The sequence below is a fragment of the Diceros bicornis genome, chromosome 1 (assembly GCF_020826845.1).
Source record: "Diceros bicornis minor isolate mBicDic1 chromosome 1, mDicBic1.mat.cur, whole genome shotgun sequence".
NCBI classification, from domain to species: Eukaryota; Metazoa; Chordata; class Mammalia; order Perissodactyla; family Rhinocerotidae; genus Diceros; species Diceros bicornis.
The window spans coordinates 57,789,541-57,804,262 of record NC_080740.1 but is presented as its reverse complement, the minus strand read 5'-3'; the positions used below and the strand labels follow the sequence as shown (position 1 = coordinate 57,804,262).

Genomic DNA, 14,722 nt, shown 5'->3' with positions numbered 1-14,722 from the left:
ACCAATAGAATACAGCAGAAATGACACTCTGCCAATTTTTAGGCCTAGGTCTTAAGAAACTGGCATCTTCCATTTCTTATCACTTGGGATGCTTCCTTTTGAACCCAATCACCATGCTGGGAGAAAGCCCAAGGAGCCCATGGAGAGGAACAAGACCCTTGGTCCTCAGCCTCAGATGAGCTCCCAGCTGACAGCACCAACTTGCCAGTTATGTGAGTAAGCCATCTAGGAAGTGAAACTTCTAGCCTCCCCTCCCACCCCACACCTCAATCATCCCAGCTGATACTTCATGGAGCAGAGATGAGCTTTCACTATTGAACCCTGCCTATATTGAAGACTCCTGAGCAAAATGATTTTTTTTAAGCTATAAATTTTGGATTGTTTGTTACACAGCAATAGATAACTGCAACATCAACCAGGATGACACCCCTGTGCAGAAATGTAGCCCTCCTGGGGCAGGAATACAGAGCTATTTGTGATGACATGTCATTCTGAGCCTCACTGGGCCCCTGCTGGCCGGAAGCCCATAGTGTTTGTTGACTCACAGAGTGGGAGTCTGTGGCAGTCCTTAACCAGGGTGACCACCCCTCATGTTTGTGCTGGTATACAGGGTGCAGACCTGGATCCAGGGTTCTCTCTTTCTTATAACCTCCCGTCCCCAGGGAACTGGCTATTGGAGCCCACTGCACTCCAGGGTTTTGTCCTAAATGTGGAGGGCATCCTGTTCCAGCTGGTGGAGGTGAACTTTGAGTGGCAAGGGATATAATTATATATATGATATCAAGCCGCACCTCATGAAAGACCCTTGAGAGAGGACAAAGTTCAAGAAGAAGATTCAGGGATCACTGCCCTAGAGGAATATGTACCTTTGTCCAGGGTGATTCAGGTGAACATTCACATTTGATAGACAAAGTTCCAAGAAGGCTCTGTGCTGAGGCACACAACCTACACAACACCCTCTAGACCCACACTGTCCAACAGAGTAGCCACTAGCCACATATGGCTATTTAAATTTAAATATTAACTAATTAAAATTTTTAAAAATTTAAAAAGCAACTCCTCAGTCCCATGAGCCACATTTCAAGTGCTGAATAGCCACCTGTGGCTAGTAGCTGCAGTATTGGACAGTGCACATGTAGAACATTTCCATCACAGAAGTTCTATTGGACTGTACTGCTCTAGGCCCTTAAGGTTAGTCAATAGAAATGGCCTTGCCCTCAAGGGCATGAGAATAGACACAAGAAAGAAGGAAAGATAAAACAAGGGCTATCACTGGGAGACTCACAGGAATGGCCATGTTTGTCAGGCCACAACATCCATCCCAAAAAGAGGCCCCTAGGGAGCTTTTGGGAGCAGTCTGGGAGGCTTACCTGTACTTTCACCTTCCCTTTCTGGTCACTGATAACATTTTTTCCAAATTCCTTCTTTATATAGCCATTTCCTGCTTGGGAGTATCAAATATCATAAGTTGAGTATCGTTATATTCAACATAGATGCAGCACAGCATCATGGTTAAGAACGTGGACTCTGAAATCCAACTGCCCACATCAAAACTCTGTTCCAAGTCTTACTAGCTTGGGTGACCCTGGGCAAGTTATTCATTCTCAAAGAACCTGCATTTTCTCATCTGTAAAATGGGGACATTAAAACCTACTTCCCAGGGTTATTGTGAGGATCACATGAAATAATACTAACAAGGCATAATGGTGCCACAAAACAGTAAATTTTAGCTCTGATTTTCCCCAAGCTTAACCTTATTAGGGTTTCAGAAAAAAGCCCTCAATGGGGATTTGGTGAAGACGTGTGATTACCTTATCCTTCCCTACTTCCGTTTTAGAAGTCTCCTTCATGCCCCACTTCAGTTCCCCTAATGACTTCAGGCTCTTCAGGGCCCTTCCCAGCACCTTGACGTGGTCGCACATGGTTCCAGTGTGGCTGCTCAGAGCCTGGTACATAAGAGTATGAGAACTCTTATCTTGGGTAAGGCCACTCCCCTTTTCTGTTCTTGAGCTGTCCTTCATTGCTTAGGCTCACGTCCCCTAAGTACTAAGTGTGTCCCTAGGAGGAAGAGAGATCACAGGAGGCTGGATTCTCATACTCTGGGGGAAATTTAGAGATTAGGGTGGGAGAAAGAGGCATGTGAAGCTCAAGACGCAGAGGTTGCTTTAGGTGACTCTTGCTTCACGGTCTTGCAGGTTAACAAGCCCTGGGAGAAGGCTGAGGGCTGGTGTCTGAGTGTTGCCTGTTCACCGGGCCTTAAAGGAAGTATAAGCCGGGCTCTGCCTGCTCCGCAGGACTAAGTGAGAAACACAAGATAAAACAGATGGGCAAATTTCCTTTAAACTTAAAGCCCTAAGGGTTATGAGAGGTTCCCCTGGCCCGGGCGCCTCCTTTAAGAGGCGGGCCCCATAGCCGCTAACAAAGGAAGTCCCCGCCCCAGGTTGCCAGGGTGCTCTGTGGCGTCGCATTCTCATTGGTGGGCGACGGTGGTGAGGCTCCCAGGGGCGGCCATTTCCAACGAGCTGGTGGGGGCGAAAGATGGCGACGCCCCTGGGGTGTTCGCAGGGGGGGTCAGGATCGGTGTGTCTCGCCTTCGATCAACTGCGGGACGTGATTGAGTCTCAGGAGGAACTGATCCACCAGCTGAGGAACGTGGTACGCAGCCAGAGAGCTGGGGGAGAGGCCGGACTGGACGCCAAAGTGGTGGGGGCGGGGCCAGACCCTGGCCAGATGCCAGGGGCGTGCAGGGAGCACGTTCTCAATGGCGTCACCAGGAGGAGGCGGGGCCCAGAGGTGTGCTGGCTGGTAGAGGTGGAGCCAGAAAGGGTCAGAGTCTTTATGAATATTTACCACAGAATTTCAATCAAAATCAAGTTGTTCTCTACTCTCTTTGCCTGATTGTGCAGGGCCCAGTAGATACTGAGCCTCAGTTTCCCCATTTCTAATTGGAGATGACTTTACTGACTTCCCAAGGCCCTCGTGTGCAGGCCGAGAAATTATAACATCTTTTCTATCATGGACATCCCCTCCGCAGTGTCTAATGCAGTGCCATGCTGAATGCAATAAGCACAGGTTTGGCTCTTGCACACGTGAATTTAAGGGCTTCCATCCCCTTTATGCCCCTTTGCTTTTGCCTTTTCAATCAAACCCCAGTTCATGGGTGCAAATCATTGGAGCCACAGATTACCTGCACAGGCATGGTAAAATCGTGGTCAACTAGAGTTCATGGTTTTTCTGTTTTTGTTTTCTTTCCTGATAAGAAGGTGGGGAGAGATCTCCATCTCAGAAATAAAATTGACATTACATTTATTTCTCATTCTAATGGCTGTATGCAGCTCTAGGCACTGAATTACCTTCAGTTCCCTAAGGGACCCAGTCTTTCTCTTGGCAGCTGGCCTTTGCGTGTGTGTGCTCACCATCTGGAACACGTTTCTCTTCCACCTCTCTTCTTCTGGCTGACCCTTGTTTAGCAGTCAGATCTCAGGTCTGACATCCCCTTCTCCAGAAGCAGTTCTGACCCTTCCCCAGGCCAAGTCAGGGGCCGCCTCTGGGCAGTCCTTTGTGCTTCTACATCATAGTACATCCCATGTTAGAAGTGCTGGCCGGGGGCTATCTCCTCCATGAGGCTGGTTGCTCCTTGAAGGCAGAACCTAGAGCTGAGCCTCTGTGAATCTTGTGGAACGGAAGTCTCCCTTCTGGGCCCAAGTCTCATCCTAGGTGCCCTGGGCATCATCCCATTTTCTGTCCTTGGTCCTGGTCCCTAGAGGGCACCCCTCCCACCCCAGCCCCAGGCCCTCCCTGAGCCAGGCTCTGTTGCAGATGGTTCTCCAGGATGAAAATTTTGTCAGTAAAGAAGAGTTCCAGGCAGTGGAGAAGAAGCTGGTGGTAAGTAACGGCCTCTGCAGGCTCCTAATCTTCCCCATTTCCCAGGATCTCTGTGACTGGGCAGAGTCATTGAGTATTGGCCTCTGAGAGCCTCCCGCCCCAGTAGTGAAGACAGAATCTTCCTGTATGGCTTCTATGTGCCCTTCAGAGAAAGGGGGCTGGTTAAGGGAGCCTAGGCAACCCAGGGTGGCTTGGGGTAATGAGGTCACTGCTGCTGCCCCTGCAGGAAGAGAAAGCTGCCCATGCCAAGACCAAGGTCCTCCTGGCCAAGGAAGAGGAGAAGTTGCAGTTTGCCCTCGGAGAGGTAGAGGTGCTGTCTAAACAGCTGGAGAAAGAGAAGCTGGCCTTTGAAAAGGCGTGAGTGGGCCTTGGTAGAGGGGGTGAAGGTTGGAGGTCTCGTCTGCCTGTCAGCCTTCCCATCCTTTCTTCTCTTCTCCACCCAGGCTCTCCAGTGTCAAGAGCAGAGCCCTGCAGGAGTCCAGCAAGAAGGACCAGCTCATCACCAAATGCAATGGTAGGCGGGAGGCCCGCGCTGCCCCCCATGCTTACATACATGGGCTTTTCCCTAACAGCTTGGTGCCCGTGTCCAGGGCAGGGTTTCACCCCAACTTCTGTCCCCGGCTGAGGATACAGGCAGGCCCAGGCGGGCCACACCTTCGCAAAGGTCTTCAGGGACCAGGCAGGCCACGGAAATGAGGGAAGCAGTTGGTGTACAATATTCTTCATGGCCATAAAGGAACGGGCTCGCTCCCATTTTTCTTGAAACATACAACCTTCTTAGTCCACCTTTTGTTTTCCCACTTTTGATGGGTATTAGAAATAGTGTACTTTACTCATAACTGTTACAAGAGGAACAACAGGGCAAGCACAGTCCTATTTGGGAGCTGACCCTTAGTCTCAGGGTTGGGGACCTAATAGGGAGAAGTGGGGACTGTGGTGGTACAGAGAGCCATGCCCCCTCTCAAGGGCTTAGCACCTCTGCTATGGGAATGGGGGCCCAGTATTGTTAGATCTTTAAAAAAGAAACTGAAATCCAGGCTTTAATGGCAGCTTTTCTGACTTTTTAGTGTTGACAACTGATTTAGAAATTTTAAACATATTGTATGGGCCAAGTAAAAAATGTCTGTGTGCCATTAGTTTTCACCTCTGCTGTATGCAGATGCCTGTGGCCACTTGTTGGCTCAGTTGGTGCTGTGAGTTGTGGGGTACTTCCAGTCAGCTACTCAGTGTCCCTAGACCTCAGAAACCCCTTTCATCTTCCCAGAATGCTGAATTCCCCTTACCTAGTTTAAGAAGTGGGTATAAATTCTATATGCAACATCTGCTTCCTACACTGCAACAGATTTTGAGTAGGCCAGAGACCAGAGCCCAAGCCCCAAACAGGTTCAAGGTCTCTCCTTATGGGCTCCCACCTGAAGCCTTGGGCACTCCTACCGACCAATCCAGCCCTCTCCCTCCCCTGGTGAATACTCTCACTGGTAAGATGCCAGCCCAGGTGGCCAGATCAAGGGGGTGGATGGACAGGCCTCATGGTTGTTTGGCCTCCTGGGGCCCAACAGGCAGTCACTACTTCCATACCCAAGGCCACTGGACCTCAGTCCTTTCTCTCTCCCTGAGCATCCCCCCACTTTCCTAAAAGGAACCTAGAGTTCTTTCCTGGTGGTACTAGAGACATCTTTCCTCTAGGGAATTTCCTAGAGATCAGCCAAGGCCGCAGGGCTCTGTGTGCTTGTGGAAGGTGTGTCTGAGTCATGGAGATAGAGCCTGGCTGCCTCCCCCCAGAATGTCCTGAATCCCTCCAGTGGGGCACAGACCTGGTGACCTGAGCCTCACCCTGGCCTGTGACCCCACCTGCCTTTGTGTGTGTCTGCTTTTACACTTACATAGTTCTTTATTCTTCTCAAAGGGATTTTCTAACCATTCTTTCATTGGGTGCCATTTATTTAAAATTTTTGAATCTTTTCTCATTTATTTTTAAAGATTCACACAAATTTCTGATGCCTTTTCCCAAAAAAACTTCACAAGCAATCAGTCTGGATTAGCTGGATGACCTGGGGAAGGAGGTTCAAAAGGCCTGGTCCTCTGACCCACTGACCTCAGCTTTTCATTCTCTTCCTTCACCTGTGTCTCTGTTTCTTTCCTCTTTTCCATGCGGTACCTTAACTTTTCACCAGGTCTTCTCTTCTGAAACCTTACGTGCTTCAGTATTTCTGCATTTTCAGAGCTTGTGTTCTAGTTAATCTTTGTCCCATCTTTAAAGGCAGTGGGATTTTCTTTCTGTGAGGATCAGAATTTTCCAGGGCTGCCTGAGGGACAGTTATATAAATGAAGTACCGGATCACTACAGCCTCATTGGATTTTGACCCAAGACACAAAAATCATCCTTGCATCTAATGAGCACTTAATTTGGGGGTAAGCTTTGCCACCACTATCTCCCTGGATCCTCCCACTCCCCTGTGGAATAGGGGCTGTCTCTGTCCCCATCTTACAGAGGAAGACATGGGTCTGAAAAAGGAGGCAACTTGCCCAAAGTAATAATACTGTCTCATCAATATTAACTTTATTGAAACGTCACCTCCTTCTGTTCTCTGATCAGTTCCTGCGTCTTAACTCATCTTTCAGGAGCTGCCTCCTCCAGGGCGGGGACCCTGTCTTCTCCCCTGAGGCCCTAGCACAGGGCTGGTGTCCAGCTAGCCTTCAGTAGGTCTGGTTGGATTGAGATAACTGAACTAGGTGATGTTTCTAAGTCCTAACCTCCCAGGGGACCTCCTGTTCATTCATTCCACACATAAATTTATTGTGCACCTACTGTGTGCCAGGGACTGTTTTAGGCCTTCGAGTTAAAGCAGTGAATAAAACAAAAATCCTTGTCCTTGTGGACCTTACATCCTAGTAGGGAAGAAGCCAAATGAGTAAAATATATGATATATTAGATATAAGCGCTAAGAAGAAAAATAAAGCAGGAGAAAGGGATAGTATTGGGAAGGGTTGTAATTTCTGACTAGGAAGGGACTGGCCAAGGAGGTAACATCTGTAAAGATCTGCACGAGTTGAAAGCAGGAGCCGTTCATTCTCCTGCCTTTGGGTGGGGCTGCCCACCTCTCTCCAAGGGCCTTCGCCTGCCCTCGTGCGAGTCACCTGGTCCAGAATAGAATTGTGAAGTCACTGACACAGTCATCAGACATTGTGCCCCCACCGTCACCCTGTCACGACTCCATAATAAACTCATTCTTACTAAAGTATTAGCAACTACTCATGGAGAATCCCTGGGTGGGGGGAGCCAGGTTCTGAAAAGACTCAGGAAGGAGCCCATGGGACGGGAACCACCCCTCCTCCCTGCCTCTCTCCCCCACAGAAATTGAGTCTCACATTATAAAGCAAGAAGATATACTTAATGGCAAAGAGAATGAGATTAAGGAGTTGCAGCAAGTTATCAGCCAGCAGAAACAGATCTTCAGGTGAGGGGTCTGGGCCAGGCTGAGGGTTGTTGATGGAAGCAGGAAGCTAGACCTCTGGCCTCTACCCTGGGCTGTCCCCAGCCCACGCCCAGCTGGCTCCGTTACAGGAATCACATGTCTGACTTCCGGATCCAGAAGCAGCAGGAGAACTACATGGCCCAGGTGCTGGACCAGAAGCATAAGAAAGCCTCAGGGACGCGTCAGGCCCGGAGCCACCAGCGTCCCAGGGAAAAATAAAATGGTCGTCGCCTTCCTGTTGTCTGGCTGTAATGCCGACTCTGCCTTCTCTGCTGTGGGGGTCCCCATCCTGAACCTTCCTATCCCTGTGGGTCACCCCAACCCAGGCCTCACCAGTGGCCTGGCCCTCAGGGAAGGGGCAGGGGAAGAGGCAGAAGGTACTCTCCTTATTTCTTCCCTGCCTGCCTCCTGGGCCTCGGTGACCTAAGTGAGAATCAAGTTACCAGGGACTGGGTGGGGAACAGGCCTTGGACCACCACCTCCCAGGCCAGTGAGCCCTAGGCTCAGAAAAGGATGCTGCTCCAGCCCTCAGCCCCTGCTACTTCCCTCCCTCCCTTGGGTAGTAGTTGGGGTATAGGGTTGTAGCCTAGGGCAGGACTACTTTGTTGTCTAGTAGGCAGTGTCCCTTGTTACTCTCTGTATTTAATCCCTCCCAATATAAACAGCCCTGGTTACCCCAGTAACACCCTACCCCACTCCCAGTGCCCTGATAAATTTAACTCTCCCAATTTGGCCGTAGAGCAGGAAGGGCTGTGTGTGTGTGTGTGTGTGTGTGGGTGTGGGTGTGTAGCCCTGACCAGAGATGTCAAAGACGGTGGGTTTCCAGGACCACAATGATTTGGGAAATCAGTTTCCATCATATAACGGAAATGTTATACCTGTGATTCACATTTGTACCTTCTTATACTTCCCCCAGACAGAAGCTTATCAGGCTTCACAAATGGGAAGAAGGGAAAAGGACAATGCTCTATTTTTAAGGTGGGAAAACAGTCTATGAAGGGGCTATAACTTGCTGACGTTGCACATGCAGGGCTGGATGTGATGGACAGGCTTGATTCTCTCAGAAAGCGCTCATTGATGGCTAGGTGACCATGGGGACACACTCAGGCAGGGGCCCCACTCAGAGGAGGCCGAGTGAGATTTATCGAGTCTAGCCTTTCCTGGGTCATTGTGAGGATGAGTGCAGGAGGGGCCAGTGCTCTTGCTCCAAGGCCAGCTGGGGCCTGAGTCATAGCAGGACCTTGAAGCCAGAAGTTTAAGGGCAAGTGGTACCCATTGTCATTGTCCCAGAACAGTGACAGGTGGTCGCTACTTCCCCACCAGTGCCTGTCCCCAGAGCAAGTCCTGAGGTGGTGGGGGCTGGAGTGAGGGTCTTGTGAGTGCTTGGGGGAGCACAGGGCTATTCCTGCCTCAGAGGGGCTTTAGAGAGGGGACCACAGGTAGCCTAAAGGTTCCTAAGAGACCCCACATCAGCTTCCAGGGCTTGTTCTGTTGCAAAGGCAGCCTATAAAAGCTAGAGCTGTCCTCTCCAGCTCTTTCCAATAGGTTCCCACTAAAGGCAAGAGATCCACCCAGGGACAGCACCTTCCTGAGGCCCCAGTACAACTTTTGGAGTGGGGGAGCCCTCCAAGTGATGCTCATCTATGAAAGATTATGGGGTGAGGGGTCAAGGAAGGTGGTGGGTACACCCTATGAGCTCTAGCTGGGACAGGTGATGAGAGGGCCAGAGAGGAGGGTGTAAGGTGATGATGGGAAGATGCTGGGGGCTGAGGGAAAGACGAAATTGCTAGTAGGACCTGAGTTGCCTGGCCTGAAGGTCTGGTCCCCTAGCTCACACTCTGATCCACCTACCATAGTGCTTGACCTCAGGCAGGTCCCCACTCAGCCTCAGTTTCCTCACCTGTGATGAGTGGTGTTGGGCCTAGCTCCTGGTTCCAAGTTGGACGCCTGCCTTCCCCTCACCTTTCTGTCAGCCAAAGCCTGGAGTGCCACCTAGGCACTCCGGCCCGCGCCAGAGGAGAAGGGGGTGGGAGGGTAAGGCCCAGGTCCCTCTGGCTGCCGACGCCGCTGGCTCAGGAGTGGATGCGGCCGCTTTAAGGCGGGGTGACCCCACGGCATCCGCGGGCGGGGCGGGGACAGTGCGGGCGGCCGCTGCAGCAGCGGAGGCGAATGCGAGGGAGGTAGTGCGCCGCGTCCGGCCCCACCATGCTGACCGCGCTCGCCCTGCCAGCCCTGCGCGGGCTCCTAGGGCGGCTGCCCGCGGCCTCCGCGCGGCGCCAGGATTCCTCCGGTTCGTCAGGCTCCTACCACACGGCTCCGGGTTCTCCAGAGCCCCCGGACGTTGGGCCGGACGCGGAGGGCCGGGCGAATTGGCCCGGAGTGGCCCCTGCGCTGGGGGCGGGCGCGCAGCCTCGCCTGTCCGTCAGCGCCCAGAATAGCCGCCAGCAGCTCGGGCCCGGCTCGGGTTTCCCGCGAGGCCCGGGCTCGGGCCCGCGGCCACCCCAGCCCCAGCTGCGCATGCTGCCGTCGGGGGAGATGGAAGTCATCTTCGGCGCCGGGCCCCTCTTCAGCCGCTCCGACGCGGCGGATAGCGAGGTGCAACAGCTCACGGCGCGGGCCTTCCGCAGCCTCTCTCCTCCCGGGTCCACGTCTCTCAACCCCCCTGCACCTCAGCCCCAGGCCCCCGACGGTGGCTCCCGCTGGGCCACCTACCTGGAGCTGCGGCCGAGTCCTGCCACCCCAGCGCAGTTCGAGTGTGTGGAGGTGGCGCTGGAGGAGCATGCCGCTCCCGCCAGGCCCCGGACAGTGCCCAAGCGGCAGATCGAGCTGCGCCCGCGGCCCCGGAGTCCCCCGAGAGAGGCCGGCGCGCCACGCCCCCGACTGCTCCTGCGCACCGGCTCCCTGGACGAGTCTCTGGGCCGCCTACAGGCCGCCGCAGGCCTCGTGCAGACGGTGCTGGCCAGAAAACTGAGCCCCACGACCCCTGCCACGAGCAGTGCCACCTTCAGACCCACGGGACGGCTAGAGCCTGCGACCCGAGAAACGGCCCGCAGTACTCGAGTGGTCCTGGAGGAGGCCAGGTCTCGGCCACCTCGCGTGCAGTGTAGTTCAGCCCCCGCCAGGGCCCCACGGCCGTGGCCCAGCCTCCGCGAGCGTGCAATCCGGCGCGACAAGCCCGCGCCCGGGACCGAGCCGCTGGGTCCGGTTAGTTCCAGCATCTTCCTGCGGTCAGGGGAGAAGACCCAGGAGGCGCACAACCAAGAACCTGAGACTCAGTTCCCGCGAGAGACTCTGGATCGAACCGTCCTGAGGGCACAGAGTCCGCCTTTCGAGTCTAGGACCCCCTGGGAAGCTCCGAGTAAGACTGTGAGGCCGAGGAGCCCGTCCCTGCTGTGGCAGGCTCCAAATGGGACGATGCGGGGTCCTCACTGCCGGTCTCCCCAGAACCTGTCTCCGTGGAATCGGGCTATTCAGAGGGCGAATAGCCCGTCGTTCCCCGAGGCATCCTCCGCATGGGAAAATCAGGATCCTGTCCTCAAGGAAACTGTCAGCAGAAGGAGCCCTTCGCCTCCGACCCCGTCCCAGTGGAATCAGAGTGTTGCCAGGGCAAGAAGCCCATCTCCCGAAGCTCCTTCCTCGTGGGAGGTTCCGCATCCGGCAGTCGAGGATACGGTAGAGGGGAGTAGGAGCCCGTCCCCGCGGGCCTTGTCCTCATGGGAGGCCCCAGATCGTCCTATTGGGACGTGGAGCCCATCGCCCCAAGAGACTTGGGATCCCACAGTGCAGGGCTCATCGGTAGTATCTACGCAGGAAGCTCTGAACGGCTTAGCCCAAGAAGAACTGGCGCCGCCCACGCCTTCCGCACCCGGGACTCCAGAGCTAACAGAGGCGCAGAGTCCTTCCACGCGGGAGATGCCACATCTTGCCATCCTAGGCAGTCAGGTGTCGCCACAGGTGGCTGCACCCGAGCTACCCCTCAATCGTCTCGTGGGCACCGTGGATGCCGATGCGCGCCCGGAAGCCTTGGGCCCTGGAGAAGCGGCCTCGGGGCGGCCGCGCGTGGCCATTCCGAGGCCCCGCGACGTGCGCAAGATAGTGAAGACCACATACGCGCCAAGCTTTCCGGCAGACACCCCAGGCTCAGGGCCGCCTGCGCCTCCTGCGGACCCCCGCGGGGAGGAGGGCGGCTCATCCAAGATGCAAGAGCTCCAGGCGCTGGGGTCCCACGCCCCAGCTCACTACACTTCCGTTTTTCTCAAGGACTTTCTGCCGATCGTGTCGCACCCCTACGAGCCCCCAGAGCCGTCCCCCGACACTGTCCCCCGGGACGCTTCGCAACCCAACGGAGTCCTGCGGCGGAGAGCAGAGAACAGCACGGCGAAACCCTTCGCGCGCACAGAGATCCGCCTACCTGGTGCCTTGGCCTTGGGCCGCCGGCCGGAGGGAACCCGGGGAGTCCTGGTGCGCGCTCCTGGTGGAGAGAACCGGGAGGCTGAGGCCCAGCGCCTCGTCCCCGACGGCGAGGGTCGGACCAGCCCTCTAGGCGGCGCTCGCCCCTCACCCCAGCGGTCGCCCATAGGGCCGGCAGGGGCCCCACCTCCCCGACCACCCCGCCCTAGCTCCCCGCAGGCGCACCCTAGCCCGAGCCCTCGGATAGCACCCAAACGGGAGACACCCCCTTCGGCCCTCGAGCCCGCGACCGCGGTCCAGGCGCCCTTCCCGCGGGAGCCCCAGGCGTCGGCTAGCAGAACGGCCCCGCCCCAGGCCCGCGCTGCCTCGGCGCCTCCGATGGACCGGTACTCGGAAGGCCCCTCCCAGGGGGCGCGCAGGCTGCCCGGGGCCGCGCACCCGGGGAAGGTCTTGGTGGACCCCGAGAGCGGCCGCTACTACTTTGTGGAGGCGCCGCGGCAGCCTCGGCTGCGGCTTCTCTTTGACCCCGAGAGTGGGCAGTACGTGGAGGTGCTGCTGCCGCCCTCGCCCCAGGGGCCACCCCGCCGAGTCTACACCCCGCTGGCCCTGGGCCCCGGCCTCTACCCGCCTGCCTATGGGCCTATCCCTGGTCTCTCACTGCCGCCATCCCCGGGCCCACCGGCCTTCAGCGGCCCTCAGCTACCCTGGGCCTCTGAGGTGGGCCCCCTGGACGGGATGTACTACCTGCCAGTAAGTGGGACCCCTAGCCCCGCACCTCCTCTGCTCCTCTGTGCTCCGCTCTCCAGCTCCGGTCCCGCTCAGCCCGGTAAGGGCTCCTTGTTCCCGGGGTGAGGCCGCAGGGCCTGATCCCCATGGTGTTGGGGCCTGTTGATGGCCTTGGAGGTTCTAGCATCCTGTCCCCTGCCCTCCTTGCCTTCTATTACCTCTTTCTTTTACCCATCCCATCGGTCTTCAGACCAGCAGTTACCTTCAGACAATGTATCTGAGACACCTGGGGCTGATGGAGCTGGAGCTTGGGAAATGGCTGCCTGCTTCCTCCCCCAACAAAATTGTATACCCCTTTCCCAAGCATTCCCATAGTGTGCTGTGTTTTTGTGTGTGTGTAAAAATGAGGAGTCCTAGGACATGTCCCCAGGAGCCGACCTGAGGGGGTGTTGGGGTTCTGGAGGAGCAGCAGGAAATGGGAGCAGCAGGGGACAGGGCTGCCCCCAGAGGTAGTGAGCTGTCTGTCCCTCCCTGAAGGTGGGCCCAGCTGCGGCGGAGCGGACTAGCTGGTGGGATGGAGGGAGAAGGACTGGGGCTATCAAATCCGTTATTTTTTGGAAGAGGATCTGAACCTTGGCCTGGGAGGCTGTGGCAGAAAGTGGCTAGTGCAGCCCGCAGGCCAGGCTGGGTCTGAGAAAGGGAGCTGTGGGGACAGCAGGTGGAGATGGAGTAGGGAAGTAACATGCAGGGGCTGTGGAGGGTGAGCCCCGGATTTGGAGTGGGGATAATGGGGGATGGGGGAGGGGAGGTGGCTGTAGTCTCCAGCTGGGAGCCCCATCTCTCATTCTCCTCTCAACCCCAGCCTCTGACTTGGCTTCTCTAAGCCCTCAGAGCTGAGCTGGCTCATCCTGGGCCCAGAAGTGGGAGCTTCAGCCATTCCTACCTAGGGTAGGGGGCAGATGAAGTGAGTCATCAGGAAGGGCATACAAGCAGGGAGGATGGTTGAGCTGTTGTCCCAGAGGAGCCTCTTGACACCTCTGGGTGGGGTGGAGGGTGGGTTAGGGCTGGCGGTAGAAGGGATGACTTGTGTGGGGCAGGCCAGAGAGACTTGGAGCCCTTAGCTGGTTCCACTCCCCTAGTAACAGATGTAGCAACTATGCCCAGACAGGAGCTGGCTCTTCCTATGGTCACAGCAAAGGAAGGGACAGGGCCTATGTTCCAATTGCCTGGAGATTCTAGGAGCCTCTGAGGAGAGCAGAGGGAGATGTGTGGGGTGGGAGGTGTTCTGTGTAGGGCTCTGTGTGTAATTCTGAGCTTGAAGCGGCCGGGCCTTGCTGGACTGGTATGTGATGGGATGAGTTTGGGGAAGAACAGTTCCCATTAGAAGCAGTGTTAGGGATGGAGATCAATGCCTTCCTTAAGTTCCAGGCCTCTGGGGGACCCAGGTCCCATGGAGTCCCTGCCCCCTGCCTTGGGCTGGAAGCTGACTGGGAGAACTATGAGTGAGAATAACCGGGACATCTTGTTGTGGCCGGAGACGCTGGTTCCGATGGCATGTAGGGCCCTGGGCCACTCCTGGACCCCTCACCTCATGCTGGTGTGCAATAAATCACTCACCCAATGAGCCATGATGGCTGGAACAACTGGTGTAAGGTGTCTGATTTCCTGCCACGGCCCCTTACCACCCCCTACAATGCCCTTCCATGCCTGGGTATGGCCTGGGTGGAGGGGATCTTAGGGCACAGGGAAGGAGACCATGTGTGTCTTTTACACACTGTGGGGTCCCTGTCTCAGCAGACTTGCCTCTCAGGGAGGGAGCCCTAGGCTGGTAACCACGCCTGTGGCCTCATCCCTCCTGATGGCTGAGTGGCCAGTGGGCTTTGGGGTCAATCAGGCTTGGGTGCCAATCTCAGCATGGCCCCTCTAACTGTGTGACCTTGGATTTGTCACTTCTCTCTGAGCCTTCGTGTCCTCAAGAGTAAAGGTGACAGTGACAACCACCTCCTCCCCCAAGGTGCTCAGCACAGTGCTCGCCACGTGGCCAGATCCCAGGATGTGGGAGGTCTCAGAGCCCAGGTGTCCTTGCCCAGGCCCAGCCCCTCTGCTTGCCTCATTGTTCCCTATGTGTGAAATGGAGCTGAGTTGGCTGGAGCCGTGGTCCCACTAGAGGAGGTGCAAACATGGTGTCTCCAGGGCCCTGGGGGAAGGGAGAGAACGGGAGGGGT

The 14,722-nt window shown here is 55.8% G+C and overlaps 2 protein-coding genes across 3 annotated transcripts; both read left to right on the top strand.

Moving 5' to 3' along the window:
* Positions 1-2,513: 2,513 nt before the first annotated feature.
* On the top strand, positions 2,514-9,487 carry SPATA24 (spermatogenesis associated 24). 2 transcript variants are annotated; one of them, XM_058541630.1, is made up of 6 exons: positions 2,520-2,655; positions 3,820-3,885; positions 4,112-4,242; positions 4,329-4,399; positions 7,241-7,343; positions 7,451-7,640. In XM_058541630.1, exons 1-6 carry the CDS (start codon positions 2,539-2,541, stop codon positions 7,578-7,580), a joined length of 618 nt encoding a protein of 205 aa, XP_058397613.1. In that variant the 5' UTR covers positions 2,520-2,538; the 3' UTR covers positions 7,581-7,640. The 2 variants fall into 2 exon arrangements, with proteins under 2 accessions (XP_058397603.1, XP_058397613.1); XM_058541620.1 differs by lacking the exon at positions 7,241-7,343 and having other exon boundaries at positions 2,514-2,655; positions 7,451-9,487.
* PROB1 (proline rich basic protein 1) lies at positions 9,488-13,284 on the top strand. Its single transcript, XM_058541550.1, has one exon. The coding sequence runs from the start codon at positions 9,567-9,569 to the stop codon at positions 12,621-12,623; it is 3,057 nt and encodes a 1,018-aa protein (XP_058397533.1). The 5' UTR covers positions 9,488-9,566; the 3' UTR covers positions 12,624-13,284.
* Positions 13,285-14,722: the final 1,438 nt, after the last annotated feature.